Genomic DNA, 18374 nt, shown 5'->3' on the forward strand with positions numbered 1-18374 from the left:
ATACCAGTTATGTTAGAAACATTGTAGCCACAATTTGGCTACAGTGTTTCTAACTTAACTGGTTTTCACTCAGGCACCGCTCCAGACAGCTACAGCCGGCGGTTGGGGTCCTTTTCCACTGGGTTGAGGAGGATTAGCTGCCAACATGCCGACTGTCGGAGTAAAAAGGGATCTTCTCTTCAAAGCTTTGGGCAGAACATACAGTAAGTCATATTTAGTACATATTCAAGGAACGGACAGATTGCCTGCCTGGTTATCAAATGTCCTTTTTGTTCTAAACGACAGAGGAACTCAGAGTATTGTCTGAGCTCATTAGCTTGATGGTTAGCAGCGCAGCAGCTGCTCACGAGCGGCTAACGTTACCTAGTTATTTGGCTTTACAATGACTATCTTGAATGAGAAAAATAAAATTGAATGAATGAAATTCGTTTAATATTAGCTTATTTCTGCTGATGTTTGTGGCATCAAGAAAGTAGTCTTCGTGCACTAACATCTCTGTATTGGTTATCAACGTGATTGCATCATTTCAGCCGGCTCCTGTCATTTAAATAAGAGCAGTCTGCTGTTCAGCGACTTTAATGGGAAGATAGTAGCCGGTGGGTACTTTACGAAATATAAAGCTGTTTTCAATAATGGCTGTTTGTTTCTTATTTTAGCTGATGAAGAGTTTGACGAGCTGTGCTTTGAATTTGGGCTGGAGCTGGATGAAATTGTGAGTAAACTAAAGGATGTCAAACCACAGTGTATGCTAATATGTATCCTTTTTCATGATTACAACAGATCTTTCTAATGGTGTACAGTTTGACTTGCCATTGCAAAAAATAAATAAATAAAATCACTAAAGAAAAAAAAACTATTACACCTGTGTTTGGCAAGTCAAAGTGTCCAATGTGAGAAAGGTCTGCTAGCTCATTTGTATGAAACTATGACATGTAACCAATGAACTCAGTGCTGACCCCATTACAGACCTCAGAGAAGGAGCTAATCAGCCGAGAGCAGGGTGACTCCAAGGCATCAGGAGCATCTGACACCATCCTGTACAAGATTGATGTACCAGCTAACCGCTATGACCTGCTGTGTCTGGAAGGACTGGTTCGTGGACTACAGGTCTTCAAGAATAAGTGAGTGGTATCTTGTATGATAGAACTGGCATACTGCTGTGGTTGCTATAATCTAAGTGAAGAATGATTAATAAATGCACGCCAGACCAGTTTCATTCAGTGCTGACACAACAGAGAAGCATAACAGTGTAATTCAACGCCCTTCTCCAAAGTAAGGAGGATGGCTGTGTTTAGGAATAATATGTATGATTATGTTTTAATGGCATTAAAACATTCTTGGGTTCCATCCATTATGGGTGTAGTGCATGTAGACTTGCTACACTGTTACTACAGAGATTGTATTTGTGTTGCAGGTTGGAGGCACCTCGCTACAGACGTGTTAGCCCGGCCAGCGGGGAGCCTCAGAAGCTCATTATTACTAAGGAGGTGGGTGGTAACATTCATCATTTTTAATGGCAAACAAATACTTAGCCTGAAGCTATCATTAGTTTAGTTTATGAATCAAATAAATCTGTGTATTACCGTGGTAGTTTGTTACTGATGTGTTTTTTCTGTGCAGACGGCGGCAGTGCGACCCCATGCTGTGGCAGCAGTGTTGAGGAACATCACCTTCACGCAGGAGCGCTATGACAGCTTCATTGAGCTGCAGGAGAAACTCCACCAGAACATCTGCAGGTCAGATTAACTGTTGCACTAAGTACAACAGCAAACCTGAAATATCTTCTGTCACTTTCTGTTAAGTGATGTCATTCAAAATTAACTGGAGGAAATGTGGTTACTACCACTTGTGTAATGCCTTGGCTTAACCTGTTTACATAGTCTCCGTAGTCACTTTGTTAGGTACACCTGCCTTGTACAACCTGAATTTGTTTTCAGCATGCTTTTAACAATTCAATGGAAGCACCATTCAGATGCTGCCATGCCCTGTTAATTTGTTTTGGCCACATGTTCATGTTTTGTTTCAAGGATTTTTACTGGAACTTTACTAACGAGGTAATTCCATGAAAATTCCAGCAGGGTGGGGATTTGAGATGTTGCAGCCACTACACTTGTGTTACAGAGCATTAAGTGCTAGCTTTACAGTAACAAAGTACAAGCTTTGAGGAAATTATGTGAACAATTAACTACGGCTGATTATTTTCATTATCGATTAATTGCCATTATGTTCCTGATGAATCGATCAATTGTTTAGTTTTTAAAATGCCAGAAAATAGTAAAAAATGTTCATCACAATTTTCTGGAGCCCAAGGTGACATCTTCACATTGTCATTTTTGTCAGACCAACAGTATAGATATTTTAGATATTTCATGTAGTATAGACAGATACTCAGTTTACAATGAAGCAAGACAAAGAAAAGCAGCAGGTTCTCAGATGTAACGACCTGAAACCAGCAAATATTCTGCATTTTTGCTTAGAAAATTACTCAAATGATTGGTCGATTATCAGATTAATTTTCTGTTGATCGATTAATTTACTAATCGGTTCAGCTCTACAATAACAGTACTTATTAGCATCTGTTTCCATTATGTACGGAAGCCCTGAGAGGCAAATGAGAAAAAAAATTCTGATGATCCATTGTCTAAGTCTAATCTAAATTTCTTTTCTCTCCTGTGTTTATGACTTAAGAACAGGCGAAATAAAAAAAAGGTTTTGCAGGTTAAAAAATTTATTTTTGTCAGGATCACCTGTTTTCTTCCAGGTGAGTTTGAATTTCTCCATGTACAGATATTGTGTGTTAGTAAGTTATGTAACATTACTGTCATGTTTTTCTTTTGGCTAGAAATGTATTTTAATCAGTGGATCACCTGGAAGAAAACATGAATAGTTTTAGTCCCATTTAGAACATGGGGTAGTGGTGTACTGCTGTCTCTTGTGGCCGAAATGAGTATTACAACATCAAATGATCCCGACAAACCCTTTTTTTTTCACATGCCTTTTTATTTCACCTGTTTTCACAGATGGAAAAAAATATTAACTGGTGACTTACCACGAAAATATTATCCTGGCAAAACCTTATTTTTTCACCTGTTCTTAAGCCATAAACACAGGAGAGAAAACAATTTAAATCAGACCAGAATTCTTTTTTCTCCCTTGCCTCTCAGGGCTTCCATAATAATGTGTTCAGTGACCCTGTTTAAAAAAAAACAAACAAAAAAAAAAAATACTGTGCTCAATGTGAGAATGAATATTGCTTTTCTAAGAATGAAGTAGGGAAATATGTTACTATTTAAAGGACAATGTTTTTGTACTTTCATTCTTTTATTATTAAGAGATTTCCTGAAGTGACCAAAAGCATCCTACTTATCCTACTGAAGTATATTCTGTGTAGCCAAAGCCTGATATACAAAAAACACACCACTATTATTCTTTTTATAGTAGTTGTTAAGAAAATGTACTTTGTCATTTTAATGTTATTCAACCGTTAACTGTGTTTTGTGTGCAGGAAGAGGAGCCTAGTGGCCATTGGGACCCATGACCTGGACACCATCTCTGGTCCTTTTACATACACAGCCAAACCTCCCGGAGACATCAGCTTCACACCCCTCAACCAGACCAAAGAGTACACTGCCACCCAGCTCATGAGCCTCTACAAGGTGAACAGCTAATTGGCTGGACCTTAGTTAGAAGAGCAGTTTGTCTTTTTTGAGCAGCGCTAACCTGGTGTTTTTTTGACTGATACAGACAGACAGCCACCTGAGGCATTACCTTCACATTATTGAAGACAAGCCTGTGTACCCCGTCATCTACGACAGCAATGGTATTGTCCTATCCATGCCTCCCATCATCAATGGTGAGTACTGTTTCTGCCTTCATTTCTGGCTTTGTTTTCTGCCTCTGTTACACATAATAGATATTTTATCAGTATTTTTCGAAACGTTCTAGCTTGGAAACATCTGACGGACAGAAACATCAGAGATCTGACTTACCAGCTAGCGAAATTACATTGTTTCAGGCTTTTTAAATCCAAAGGTTCAAATAAATAAATAAGAGTAACCAGCAAAGTAACATACAAAAATCATGAGCTAAAGTTTTAGAACGAAAAAGTAAAAATGAACTTTGAATTCCAAGATAATACCCTCTGTCTTATAATAGTAAACATTTCTTTCTTTCTTCCAGGGGACCATTCAAAAATCGCGCTAAAAACAAAGAACGTCTTCATTGAGTGCACGGCCACAGACCTGACCAAGGTACAACTGAGAGAGAACAGAGGAATCCCATCATATGTTGTTCAGTCAATGTTATCAGGGAAAACGGACTTAAACTTGACCTTGTTCTCTTCAGGCAAAGATCGTGTTGGACATGATGGTGACCATGTTCAGCGAGTATTGTTCACAGCCTTTCACGTAAGTCACAAATCTGTCTGAAATACAAGCTTTTCATCTCCGTGGAGATGGACAAGAACTGGGATTCCATCTCAGCATGTCGAGGTGGAACATGATGAAATTCCCTGGTTACTAATAAACATTTGTACACTTGCTCAGCGGCAGAAAATGGTGATGTTGCTGTATCTGTTAGCAGTGTGGCCACCACCATCTCCCAGTGAATTGTCTACTATGAACATATAATAAAGTGCATATCATGGATGTGATGGCATTGGTTTGTGCAATATTTCAGTGTGGTTATTATTATTGTTTTTCATCTTAAAACAGCATGAAATATGCCCTGCGTTAACCAACTCTAAATAACAATAATTACTTGTCAAATACTAAACCTTTCTTGTAAGACTTTCATTTCTCCTAAGGAGGTTTTGTGTCATATGTCAAGATTCAGATTTTTTTCTCTTCATATTAAGTGATGGAAATTCCATGATAAAATCAGTAAGTGACTGGAGTGTAAGAGTATTACAGTGAGAGTGATATTTTCTTCTGTCTCTTGCTCTTTCAGGGTAGAGGAGGCTGAGGTGGTGTACCCAGATGGCAAGACCTGCAAATACCCAGTACTGTAGTCACTACAATCATCTTGTACTGTGTCCTTTTTTTAAATGTGACATGAATGTCTTTACTACTGTCCCCTAATTCTCTGCTGCTGTTTCTTGGTTTGTACTTTAGGAGCTGGCTTACAGGAAGGAGAAGTTGTCCAGCGAGTTTATCAACCGAAAGGTTGGCATCAAGTAAGTCATTTGGACCTACTCTGTACAATAGTCAAAAGTACAAGATGCATTCTGTTTTGCTTTTGTCACAAGTTGTGCATGTCTCAGCAAATTCACGGGCTTACCAGTTTGATTAGGTACACCTGTACTATCTAACACAATCTAGTACAGTAGCTCTGCAACATTAGGGGGACCAAGCGGTCAATAACGTGCCATCAGAGCAGCATTGTACTGTGTGACAGAAATAAGGAGGGAATAGTTTGACATGAAGTTTGATGCTATAAAAAATAAAAAAAAACCTTTCGCTAAACCAAAGCAGTTCATGACACGATGGGAGGCGGTTGAGGGGTTAATTTTACTACTGTGCTCTTCCACTTGTTACACACAGTCAAACTTTTCATTATTCTCCACTGTGGTTTAAGTTTTCCTTGTTGCACTTTTTTATTTAGTTTTATTTAGTTTCACAATTTCCAAGTAAATCTGCGCTTTCATACAAAAGTCACACAGAACAGTTCCTGATTTATTAGACACACTTTATGTAACCTGTCTTCCAGCCAGTTTATAGCTTTGGATGGATTTGTCTGTGCTCTTTGCTGCAATTTAAATTCTTAAAAGAAAAAGTAAACTATCAGCGTTTGCCCTTTCTACATTTTGTAATAAAGCTATTTCCTGTAATGAGAAAATATTTACATACACTTTACTTGTATCCTCGGCACCTTGATAAATCATACGTTTTACTGAACAGCGTTTTGTTTTCTCCTGACAGTGAGTCAACTGAGAAAATCGCCCAGCTGCTGACCAGGATGTGCCTTCGCTCCCAGGCTACAGGTGTTGGTGATGAGATCGAGGTTGAGATCCCACCCACGCGCTCAGACATCATCCACGCCTGTGATATCATGGAGGACGCCGCCATGGCCTACGGTTTCAACAACATCACTCGCACCACACCACGCACCTACACCATAGCCAACCAGGTGCCTGGGTTTTCTTCTGCATGTTCGATGTGTGTGTAACCAAATATCATTGTATCTCATCAAATATGGTGTGTGTTCTTATGTATTTTCTTTATATGTTCACAGTTCCCACTGAATAAACTGACAGAGCTGTTGAGACAAGACCTGGCAGCTGCTGGATTCACAGAGGCCCTCAACTTTGCCCTGGTAAGAAAAAGACACAAAGACCACCAATGTAAACAGATTTTTTTTTCTTCCTTAAAGTGAGTCTATGCATCTTTTGAGGGAAGAAATAACACAATCTTCCTCTTACAATTGAAAAGCTGAATTCATAAGCAGTAAAACACACCATTGCTCAATTCAAAACACTCAGGGGTTTTGCTGCTACAGGCTTATTTGGTCTAGTAGTAGCTTATGGTATAGCTTATGTTTGCAAAATGTGGGTAAATATTGCTGTATAACGTACATTACTGAGTCAGCTCGCTAACTTTGACTGTGCTCCACATGTGTTACTGTTACAGTACAGTTAGCTAAATGCTTAACAGTAGCATTTAGCATTATCTCATAACCGTCATTTGTATCCAAAAGTTACTTGAAATGTTCTCAAAGGAATTTGTTCCCTCTCTCTTGCTGTAGTGTTCTCAAGAAGATATAGCAGACAAGCTTGGAAAGAAGATCTCAGAGACCAGGGCAGCTCATATCTCCAACCCCAAGACAGCTGAGTTCCAGGTAACAAAGAATATAACAGAGATCCTATAAATAAAACTCTACAATGCTTTAATATGTTAGATTTCGATGTAAAGCAGTGCTGCTACACCTGTAGCATTGTTTTAAACAAGAAAATAAATACATTTATTGGTTTCGAGTCATCTTTCAGCCTTTTTCTATCCATCCACAATTTGGTTAAAAAAACAAACATGTAGCCAGAAAAGCTTTCGTAAGTCTGTCAATCTCATTTCTACTTCAATGGCATTTCAGGTGACATTAGGGTCAGTTTCCTTTTGGGAGAACAAAGGCTTGCATTGATCCAAAAGGCTTTTATCTGAATTTGTTGTAAGGCAAGACAAAAGATCATAATCTAAAGGCCTGTGCCTTCATTTGCAGATGTGTAGGAGAGGATGAGTAACAGTTTCACTTTTTTGTATTTAATGTTCATATTGCCCATACTTGGGTAAAGTTGTATAATATTCTGTATGCTTAGTGGACACTTTAAGGTAGTTCTGTGCCATCTGAAAAATCACCTTGCTAACTAATGTCAATACAGTGAAAAGTGAAACCAATCTTAATAGCCACAGCGCAGACTAGTGGGTTTGCAGATTAGTATGCACTGCAAATAATGTCCAGGGTCATAATTTCAATGTTGCGGACAAATTTGAAAATGTTGATATTGAATCAAGAAAATTATACTTCTTTTTTACTATGGCTAATTTGCCTCACTAAAAATGATATTAAAACTTGGGAGGATGTTTAAGTGTTTCCACTCTCTTAAGTTGTAGTGTTATTTTTCCAGAAGAGGGCACTCTTCTCCTCCCTGAGAGATTGTAGCTGTGTATCCAGCTTCACCACTGTCTTCACCAGGTGGCGCGGACTACCTTGCTGCCAGGCCTGCTGAAAACCTTGGCTGCCAACAGGAAGATGCCCCTTCCCCTCAGACTGTTTGAGATATCTGACGTAGTGCTGAAGGATGAGACGAAAGGTGGGTGTCTGCATGTGTGAAGTGATGGAGGAAATCGTTTAGTTTTACATAGCACATACACACTGTACCTAACTCGCCCTTTAAACAGTTTGAAACCCTGTTGCCTCGCTGATATTTTTGGACGGATGCTGATAATAGCTGGTCAACATGTAATCTGACAATGAATGGTAGTGCAAAATAATGAAGTACCCAGTTTTTTCTTTGTTGGGTTTGGAAAAGTCTCTGAAACAGCATTTAGATACCAGGATGCTAAATTATTGCCTATAATAACTAAATTTATACAATTGTGAGCTCTGACAAGGTTTTCTATATTATAATGAATATATAGAAATAATGTTGTTATAATGAATTTTAGTAAAGAGCTTATCATAGACGACTAATGTGGTCTTGATTCATTTTTCCATAAATATAAGAAAAATAAACCAAAAAAAGCATCATTTTCATTACATGTGAAAGGCAATGACAGTTACTGGCAGATATATTTTTAATAAAAACCCAATATTAGTATGTCATTGGTATAGCCCTGTTCTCAGTGTCCCTAACACTCCCTCCCTCTCATCCCACCAACCAGATGTCGGGGCGAGGAACAGCCGGCGTTTCTGTGCCGTTTACTACAACAAGAGTCCCGGCTTCGAGGTGATCCACGGCCTGCTGGACCGGACCATGCAACTGCTGGAGGTGAAGTCCGTCCGCGGGGATGGCTACCACATCCAGGCTGCAGACGGTAAGAAAATCCCAGTGACGGATTTAGTGATCTAGAACATGTCTATTTACTTGCTAAGCTGGGCAACTTCTGGGTCACGTGAGGTTAAAAGTCAAGTTTTGTTGAGATTATGTAAATCCAGTCTAGGACAAGCAGCGACTGCGTTGTTGTGTTTGTTACCAGGGCGTTATGTACCCTGTCTTATTGAGGGGGCACTGTTTCCATGGCAGTGACATGCACAATTTGGCTTCAACTCAAAATTAACTTACAACATGGGTGGCTAGTTTAGATTAGATGTATGGAGGGGAAAGACAAAGAATTTGGTATACAAGTATCTAATATTGATCTCGGTAGCAGAGACAAAAATATCAATGCTTACTTTCATATTCAGATACTGGGTTTTGATGAGATTGTTCTGATGCGCTTCAGTGCTTAAAAAAGGGTCATTAATGCAGCTTTCAAACGCTTAATCACTTTTGTGACTTTTGCTTCATTGTATTGTAACTAGAGCTAGATCAATCCATCGGCTGATATTAGCTTATTGCAGATATATCGGTGTATATGTCGGCTGTTAAGTAACACGAACCTGCAGGACAGAAATACCAAACAAGGTTTGAGGTCATTTGGAAAAAGTGTCACCATTACATAGTTTGTCCACCAGAGAGCACTGACAAGATGATTTGTCAAAATGTTGTGCTCAGTATGTATCTTGGTCACATTTCTTAAAAAAACAAATCCGGATCCTATCAAGATTGTTTGTTTATGTAAAAAAAAAAAGAATTTTGTTTAAGCTTCCAAATATTGAAAAAAATACTGCACACTCAAATGTGTTTTTTGAGCTGTAAACTAAATTATATGACTGTACTGTGATGAAGCACATCAATGCTGGTGTTAATATTGACATTCCTACCAAATTTATGAAAATCTGCATTTCATGGGTTGAAAATGGCTCAACATGCCATCTACTGTTTTAAATCACCCTGAACCTCGCAAGGCCAAAACTGACACAGAGTCGACCGTTTGGGACTATTAGGTCATGACACTTGTATATAAAAAAATAAAACAACAACAACAATAACTAAAAACCCGCCCTGTTAACGCCCTCTAATCAGACGTGGCCGACCCACCTCCCCCTGCCTTTGAGTGGGAGTCTGTGAAACAGCGCTCATTTTCAAATATATGCAGGTCGAGACGCATTATTCACTGCCGTTTACGCTAGTTTTCGCTAACCCTCTACTTCGTATTTTTCAATTTTGGCGCAATGGTTCGGCCTTGTGTTTTTGGCGGCTGTAGAAGCACCGCCGGACGGCATTCTTCCCCTTGATGATGATAAACAGCAGGGATACGGCTACGTACTGACACGCACTCACCGGAGAGCCCTCAGTCACTCTGCGCCGCTAACGTTAGCTCAGCTACCACACAGGTACCACACAGAAACCTTCACAAAGGGCCATGAATGTGCTTGTGACTGCGGACACGGAGTCTGACAGCAGCTGCTCATGGCCGGTTAGCGGTCTGTCGCTCACGCTGGTCGCTGTCTCCTAACCTCCACAACGGTAGGGGGCGTGGCACACACGAGGCCTCTGCTGCATGTTTTAAATATGCTGGGAGGGAGGCAGCTGGCAGAATTTGGGCTTCAGTTACACCTTAAATATCAGCCTCAAAGCCTTTTTTTATTTTGAAATAAATTGTTGGCTGTTTATCCCTTTACACATTTATCTCTCAACATATTTTTGATTTAAAAGTTGAGTAAATTGAGACTCTGAGTTGTAACAATATGGTTAATATGGTGTTGTTTACTCAAGTCTGATCTGCCCAGGCAGTGAGAAGCGATTGAACCCAACATGTGTCTCTAAATCATTAGTTACACTATCATGAAATCAAAATAGCGCAAGACTTTTACGCAGCATTGTAAAGACCCCAAATACATACAGTTATATGTCTTGAGACAGATTAATTCCAATAAAAATGTGTAGTGTGCACACTCATCCTTCCCCTCTTCTCTGGTTCCATCTGACGCTGTCTGATATCGTCTCTGTTTCTCTGTGCAGTGAACACAAGCTAACACTAAACAGATGTCACGCAAATGTCACTTAAGTGTTTTTTCTGAAGCTCTAACTACTTGACCACTTCTCTCCGGTAAAGTCACACTGCTACTGTGATTAGAGATTGTTCTTTTTATAGAAACGATACCTCTCACTGTGCGTAGCTCACAGGTCGTGGAGCCTCCATGTTCTCCTGCTGATAAAGGAACCAATGCCACTGTGTGTTACAGATATAAAAAAATATTTTCTCCTTTTTTTAGAAGTAATGCCATCACTGCAGCTTTCAAGGTTCCAACTGGCCATGACAGTTGTGGAGCATCACTTTTAAGTTAAGAGTTTTTTTTAGTCCAGACAGGAGAAAATCAGGGAAATATACAAATGGATAACTTTATAGGGTTACGGTAGAACATGTTTGACAACTTGTTGTATACAATGATTTTATTTGATAGGTTTTAACCCATTTGAAATAGAAACCACTTTTTAAAAAAACTGACAATAACAAGCCATGAATGAACAGGTGTCATTTTTAGGTCATGGGCTCTGACTTCGCCCACTGTGGGGAAACTTGCTCTTCATCCCCTCTAAACCACAATTCACGATATTCCATTTAATTTGTCCTCTGTTCTACCTCCAAAATCACCAATTTCATCACCATACCCTAATAACTCAGGGTAACTCTGTTCATTCGATGAGGGAAACCAAATGGCATTGGCGCACAATGTCCTGTCATCCTTTTTGCTCAATAAAAATCAAAGGTGTCCCATCAGCACTCGTGGTTCATGGGCTGTGGACCAAGAACTCATTTCAGACAACTTCACTGTGTCTAATGATGAAATGCATCTGAGTAAGAGTGCAAATTTTTCTAAGGTTTTCTCTCTTAAGTCATCATGAAAGAGATGGCCCGGTCAGTCATGTTGCGTCAGCGTCCCACGTCTGTAAGACTTTTGACAAGCTTTAATCTGAAAGGCTGTTTTGCACATTAATGGAGAACAACAGTCCTGTAAACTGTAGAGTGCAAGTTAATTTAATTTTTCATAGCAGAGTTACATTAACCAGTGGTGGCATGCGACTGGCACAATAATACTTGCAATGAAGTTGTGTAAAAGGCAAATAGAGGTATGACTCAGTTGGGTTTCATCTTTCTGATGCATCTGATCCATTCCTGTGAGATTAGTAATCAGAAAGGTTCAACCTAAGGGTCTGAAGCAGTGCACAGGCCAATCTGTATGCATTTCGTCTCCCTTTTTCCCAGAGAGACTCTCATACATCATTTGAGTTTTGGATTCCTCGTTCAGTCCTTCCCCTGTCCATACTGTCTCTCTCACACTCCAACCTCTTTTTTTCCCCCCCTCTCCCCTTGGCTCGCATGCTCCAAGGTCACACTGCAGGATATATACTCTGGCTCTGTTGGCCCATTCAGACTGCAAATCAATGAGCTCAAGTATCAGTGAATGAGAGCAGTGAGGAGAAGGGAAGGCAGACAGGGGAGCGGAAGAAGGGGTGAGATGAGACTAGAGGGAGGGGGGGGGGGGTGATAGGAGAGCGACAGAGCGACGGCTGGAGGCGTAAGCAAGAAAGGCTATGAAAGCGCGTAAAGTCTGCAGTGTGGGAGAGTGCATGGGAGTCACGTCACCCACTGCAGTGCTGAGCAGGGAGACAGACTGGCACATACAGCATCCACCCACGGGTGCTTAGAGTGTCCATCTGACAGGCACAAAACACACACACACACACACACACACAATCACTTAAAAAGGGAGCTGAAATGGACATGCTCTCACAGTACGCACTAATGCACAACACACTGGACACACACTCACACTCAGTGTCTATCTTCTCTGCTTTTCTTCCCACACTTTATGCACCATTAGCCTACCCCCCCACACACACACACACACACACACACACACACACATATGTCAGTGTGTCCTTAACCCCATTACAAGGTCATGACCCCAGTGTAAGAGCTCACCTGACACAGACACACACCCTCAGGATGTGTCCATCAGCAGGGTGAAACAGCACTACAGCTAACTGACCATCACTCCCAGCACAGAGAGAGAGTGAGTGGCTGAGGGAATACATGTCAGCTGAGTTTCCTCCACTCAGCGGGGGGAAAGGGATGAAATAAAGAGTCAAGGGATCAGAAGTGCAAGAAGAAACCACTTAAGAGACAGATGCCTGTGTTTCACTTAACTGTGTCCAATGCAAAGTCTTGGCCTGTACACACTTTGTTAGGAAATAGACCATGTTCATATGACTTTTTTTTTGTTCAGTAATTGACCTGAAGTGTTCAGCCTATATGTATTTTTGAGGGTTAGTACTGATGTTTATTAAGTTTATTTAAACCTGCAGTAACTGATTTTAATTTTTTTTGGCCACTTGGGGGGAGCAGAAACAAGCTGTGAACAACACTGATGTCATCACCTTTTAAAGTGATGTGGCCAACAGTTGCTTATTTACACATCCAGCAGTTAGGGAGCAACATGATCATTCATTTGGAGTCGTGTTTGTGTCTACCTGGCGATTGTAAGTCCAATATTCACTCTCTTTTAGCTCTGTTTTTGGTCTCTACCAACTCTCGAGGGACATATTTGACTCTTTAGCTGCTAAATGCTCCACTTTATTTACCAGCTAGTTGCTAACAGTTTGCTGTTTGTTGCTGAACAAGTATTGTACAGTGGGTTTTTTGGACTTTCTTGCTGAAAATTGCTGCCTTCTGGTGCCAAAAACAATGCTATGAGAGCAGTGAGGGTGAACCAAAACAGTAAAGTTGCAAGCTACAGATTCAGGTGATAATTCTCTCTAGGTTAATCACTAGGAGACACCACTTTCACATTGTCACGAATTATAATATCGATTATAGCCGCTTTAGAGGTCCAGTGTGTAGGATTTAGTGGCATCTAGCGGTGAAATTGCAGTTTGCGGTCCTATCTAGAGCCAGTGTTTGGTTTGTCCGTTCTGGGCTACTGTAGAAACATGACAGTGCAACTTGGTGTCCGTGGAAGGTCTATGTAGATTAAAAACAGCTCATTCTAAGGTAATGAAAACACAATGATACTTATTTTCAGGTGATTATACACTAATGAAAACATACTTAAATTGAAATATTATATTCCATTTCTGCCAACAGCTCCTCCTAAATGTTACACACTGGTCCTTTAAAGGACCATTCTGTTTATTTACAACTTGAGTCTTATTTTTGTAGTTTTGGCCTTCATTCTTGTAAGTACAAAATAATGACATTACACTGACAAATGAATTGCTGAGCTCTGGGAACAAGGTGGCATTGCTAAAAAGAAGTCCAACAGGGCAAGAAATAGTCAGATGATTAGGCAGGTTTTAAATAACCCCCCAGATTATCCAAATTTACTTGGAAGGGAAAATGAAAGAACAGTAAAATCATTACCCAGTATGTCTGTTGTAAACTAAGAAGTTCTTGAACAAAGAAGTTGGTCTGTAAACTGTGTCCATCATGAATTGTTGTTTAAAAACTATTAAAACCACACCAATGAGCCACACTGTTGCACTGGAGGACATGTTGCTTCATTGCCATAAACACACACACTGTAGTTTGTTTTGACTCTATCCCACATACACTGTCCACCAAATGTGGATTAATCTGCAGCTGAAAATAGTCCCAAACAAATGGATCATTTCCTCCTGTTTGACTTACATTTGTTTAAAAACTACAGTGCCCAGCTGTTTTAGGAAATAGTTTAGTCTTTTTTTTTTTCTATATTCTTGAAATGTATGTCGTCAGTAGATGTGAAAAGTCATGGGGCTGAGAGCCGCAGACAGCTTTGGAAGTTGGAAAATACTGAGAAAAAACAAAAATACAGAATATCGCCAGCCTTATCCTTTAACTCATCATCTGACTGCTCGTGTTGCTTTCCCATCGGACTTCATTTCAGAGATGTCACCGCATTCCCATATCTCACACAATGTTATCGTAACCAATAGAAATGATGGCCAAAACTATGAAAACAAGACCAGGAATTAAACTGGAATTATCTTTTTTTAATTGTGATGATTTTCAACACATTTCAGCAGACTAATCATCCTTGAAAGTCACAGATACGAGTAATCATCATTTTGTGTGTGTTAGCAGCTCCTTAATGCAGGATCAGGCATTTGTGAATTCTCTGTCCAGTTGTCTAAAATAGTAATAAATCCTCTGGCAAAATGATGGAAGTACCAGCCAGTTGTATTGGTTATCTGATGCAACCATCTAACTCTCCTTTCCGCTGAAAGCTCGCTTCAAGTTGGAGGAGAGTGGGCGGAAAGTGGCCTGGCTCAAGTGTGGGATTTTCATTGACTGATTGGTTATTTAAGATATACCAGAGCTATTTATATAGTTGCCATGGCATCCCGCTCATGGTACAAGTGGATGACGTGTGAACCGACTCAAGCACATTCCACAGATTTAATACACCTAACAGACAAAGAACAGGCAGCTGAAATAAATGGTAGAATTTCCCTTCTCTACTCGCTTCCTCACATATGTGCGCACACACACACACACACACACACACACACACACACACACACACACACACACACACACACACACACACACACACACGTTTGAAAGTGTGTTTTTGGGAAGCCTTCATCCATAGTAATGAGTGAACATCTAAGCTGTGGGCTCTGGAACCTATTAGCAAGGCAGCGTGGGAAGAAGTGATGCACTATGGGAGAATGCCATGTCTCTGTGTGTGGGGCTGTTGTCATGGCAACCCCTGTATCTTGTTAAATCTCTGACAAGTCCGTCTTTCTGCCTGTTTGCATGTCAGTGTTTTTGAACAAAGTGAGCAAACGCCTCTCACACTGGCAAGTGTGTTTTCATCTCACTGTCGATGGGGGCCTTTTATTCCATCTGGACTGAAGTGACCTTTACTCCGGACACTGACATACAAACTGGAGCATCCGATTTTAATCAGAAGGAGAAATGTGTGTGTGAAAGTGACAGAGACAGACAATCTAATTATGGTCAAATGGCCTGCGGAGATAGTTGCTTTAGAGTAATGAACTGTGACAGTTTCACATAAACAGTGCTCATTTTGCTGCTTTGTCAATGTTTGATATTAAACAATAGCGATCCAGCTTCTCCCTGTTCATCAAAGCTTTTGTTTTTTCACACCTGAAAGGGCTTTCATTGGAAATATCTAGTGCACAGGAAGTGATGCCTTTTAGGTCTTGGGTTAGTTTGGAATAAACCGATAAAGAACTGATCATTGATAACCAAATGATTATCAAGAGAAAATCCAGGAACAAGAAAGGCAGCACAGTACCGCCCACACTGTATGATTGACTCATATTCTGTGATATTATGTGCAAAAACCACTTAAGCTGAACGCTTGACACTAAGGATGTCATCAGTACTTAAAAGAAAAATGAATGCTTCCATGCAAATACATCTACAAGTGTGTAACTATATAGTGGCAGCAACATGATCCAAGAAACACCAAGAACAAACAGATGGCTCGTTTGTAACACACTGGTCAAAAATAGTTTGTCAAGATACAAACAGATTGCAAACAAGCTAGTGGAGGTGATAATTGTTGTTTTAAAAAGGAAGTGTGAGAGGATGTGAACTGCCTTCACAGTCTGGGCTTTAGTAAGAGAAAGAGAAGTCAGTGCCAGGTGTAGGTGTTAGCCACTAAATGATATAACCCTAAAATCCACATGGAACAGTCTTCTCATTTAAAGTAATGATTCATTTCTTATATTTATTATGTTTTCTTCTTCTTTTTTTTCTCTTAGATTCCACCTTTTTCCCTGGTCGCTGCGCCGAGATCTTTGTCCATGGAAAGAGCGTAGGGCGTCTCGGGGTCCTCCACCCAGACGTCGTCAACCGCTTCGAGCTGACCATGCCCTGCTCGGCCCTGGAGATGGACATCGAGCCCTTCCTGTGATTTCACCTTCCTAAACCTAAACCCCTACTCAAAAATACATAGTTTATATTCTCAGATCAAAACAGAAAGCAATTAGATTTAAAAGGAAAATATATGGGGCATGAGATTTGTTAAAAAGATAACGGGTGTTTGACTTTTGTGGTTGAAATATGCTGCAGATTATCTGTTTAGTTGGTGCATGAGAAAACTAAAGGACCAATCTGCACCATCACTATGTGGAGCCCTTGTGTTTTATATACCAGACACAAGGGTGTTTTTACTAAAGTCAGAAGAATTAAAAATTAACAAGACTCCATTGTGTTTGTGATGTGAATGGTGTGCATCTGTGTGTGGGCTTGTACATGCATGCCTGGTCTTCATTTAGGTTACTTGTGCCTTGGGGTTAGTGCATGGTGATTAAAGTCGGTGACTCATTACCTGTTGCCTTGGTTCTTCCAGTGGCCACACTGCTGAAACCACCCTCACACACGACGTCCCCATGCAGGAAGTTATCAAGCACAAGTTTTCCACGCAAGATGAATCCTCGCAGGCCCCGTCCTTCCATCCAGCTTCCACAAAAACTGTGTTTGGTGACATGAGCACGCCGGCCGGCCTTAAAGCTCTCAATCATTTTCTGGCAGACAAAAGCTACATGGAGGGCTTTGTGGCGTCCCAGGCTGACGTTGCAATGTTCAACGCCATCCCTTCTGCTCCCTCACCGACATTGTGCCACCTCATGCGCTGGTATAACCACATCAAGTCATTCCAGAGGGAAAGAGCCAGCCTCCCATCAGCTAAGAGTCAGTTTGTCCTCCCAGCTACTCCCCCCGCCTCGACAAACAACGCCAGCGATGACGACATCGATCTGTTTGGCTCGGACGACGAGGCCGAGAGTGCCGAGGCGGCTACAATCAAAGAGCAGCGCCTGGCCGAGTACGCCGCCAAGAAGTCCAAGAAGCCAGCTCTCATCGCCAAGTCCTCCATCCTGCTTGACGTCAAGCCCTGGGACGACGAGACGGACATGGGGAAGCTGGAGGAGTGCGTTCGCAGCGTCAAAATGGACGGGCTGCTGTGGGGGCAGTCCAAGCTGGTCCCAGTAGGCTACGGCATCAAGAAGCTCCAGATAGGATGCGTGGTGGAGGATGACAAAGTGGGCACGGATTTGCTGGAGGAAGCCATCACCGCCTTTGAGGAATATGTTCAGTCTGTGGACGTGGCTGCCTTCAATAAGATCTGAATCATACTGAAAGAATACATTCGCCGAATGGTACCATCTGATGTTTTCTGATCTTGGCTTTAGACAGGTGATGTAATATGAAACACAATGCTCAACCACTGTTCCAACATCCATGTAACGCAATAACCGAAACTCAGGTCCTTCATTTGAAAAGACTGTCTATCCTTTGATACAAGTACAAAAGATTCTTGACTCCAAACATCAAATAAAGCCATTCTAACTTTTGACTGAGTTCTTTGAATCTTGTTTATTTTTTTTTTTGTAGTACATGTTTTTATCAGGTAACAAGTACACAGACTTCCACTGTATCCGTTGATGCTTTACTGTCAATTCAAAGGGAAATTGTTGCAGTCAGTAGCCTCCCATATGAAAGTGAGCTGTGCAGATAACAAGCCGTCTTGTAAATTCAGTCTGACAGGTGCTCCGGCATTCCTTCAAACCCTACTGTAGCAAAGGGAGGTTAACTCTTTCACTACTGCTCAGTCAGTCCCGAAGATATAGTAAACAGGCCCATATAGTGTAGCACGTGGCCTGTTCTAACCTGCTGAAGACAGACAAAGACAGGTGCCATTGAAATGAAGTTGCCAAGTTTCAGTTAAACTGGTTTTTATAGTTTTTTCCTGACTGGTACGAGCTTGTCTGGCTCTAGGTGGGGTTCTCCCATTGGAAGAGGTAACGGGGAACTTGCATG

The 18374-nt window shown here is 40.9% G+C and overlaps 1 protein-coding gene across 1 annotated transcript; it reads left to right on the top strand.

Moving 5' to 3' along the window:
- The first annotated feature begins 65 nt into the window (after positions 1-65).
- Positions 66-17910, top strand: farsb (phenylalanyl-tRNA synthetase subunit beta). Its single transcript, XM_044202321.1, has 18 exons — positions 66-203; positions 657-712; positions 967-1121; positions 1415-1487; positions 1621-1736; positions 3506-3656; positions 3745-3853; positions 4180-4250; positions 4345-4406; positions 4948-4999; positions 5112-5173; positions 5919-6126; positions 6232-6312; positions 6742-6834; positions 7684-7801; positions 8373-8525; positions 16316-16463; positions 16906-17910. Exons 1-18 carry the CDS (start codon positions 146-148, stop codon positions 17681-17683), a joined length of 2544 nt encoding a protein of 847 aa, XP_044058256.1. The 5' UTR covers positions 66-145; the 3' UTR covers positions 17684-17910.
- The last annotated feature ends 464 nt before the right edge of the window (positions 17911-18374 follow it).

The sequence above is a fragment of the Siniperca chuatsi genome, linkage group LG7 (genome assembly GCF_020085105.1).
Source record: "Siniperca chuatsi isolate FFG_IHB_CAS linkage group LG7, ASM2008510v1, whole genome shotgun sequence".
NCBI lineage: Eukaryota > Metazoa > Chordata > Actinopteri > Centrarchiformes > Sinipercidae > Siniperca > Siniperca chuatsi.

Excerpts from the sequence above, each read along its gene's own strand:
- farsb (XM_044202321.1), top strand. The coding sequence starts at position 146 with ATGCCGACTGTCGGAGTAAAAAGGGATCTTCTCTTCAAAGCTTTGGGC. Across the intron at positions 204-656 it reads AGCTTTGGGCAGAACATACA|CTGATGAAGAGTTTGACGAG; the intron begins GTAAGTCATATT and ends TTCTTATTTTAG. Across the intron at positions 3,657-3,744 it reads AGCTCATGAGCCTCTACAAG|ACAGACAGCCACCTGAGGCA; the intron begins GTGAACAGCTAA and ends TGACTGATACAG.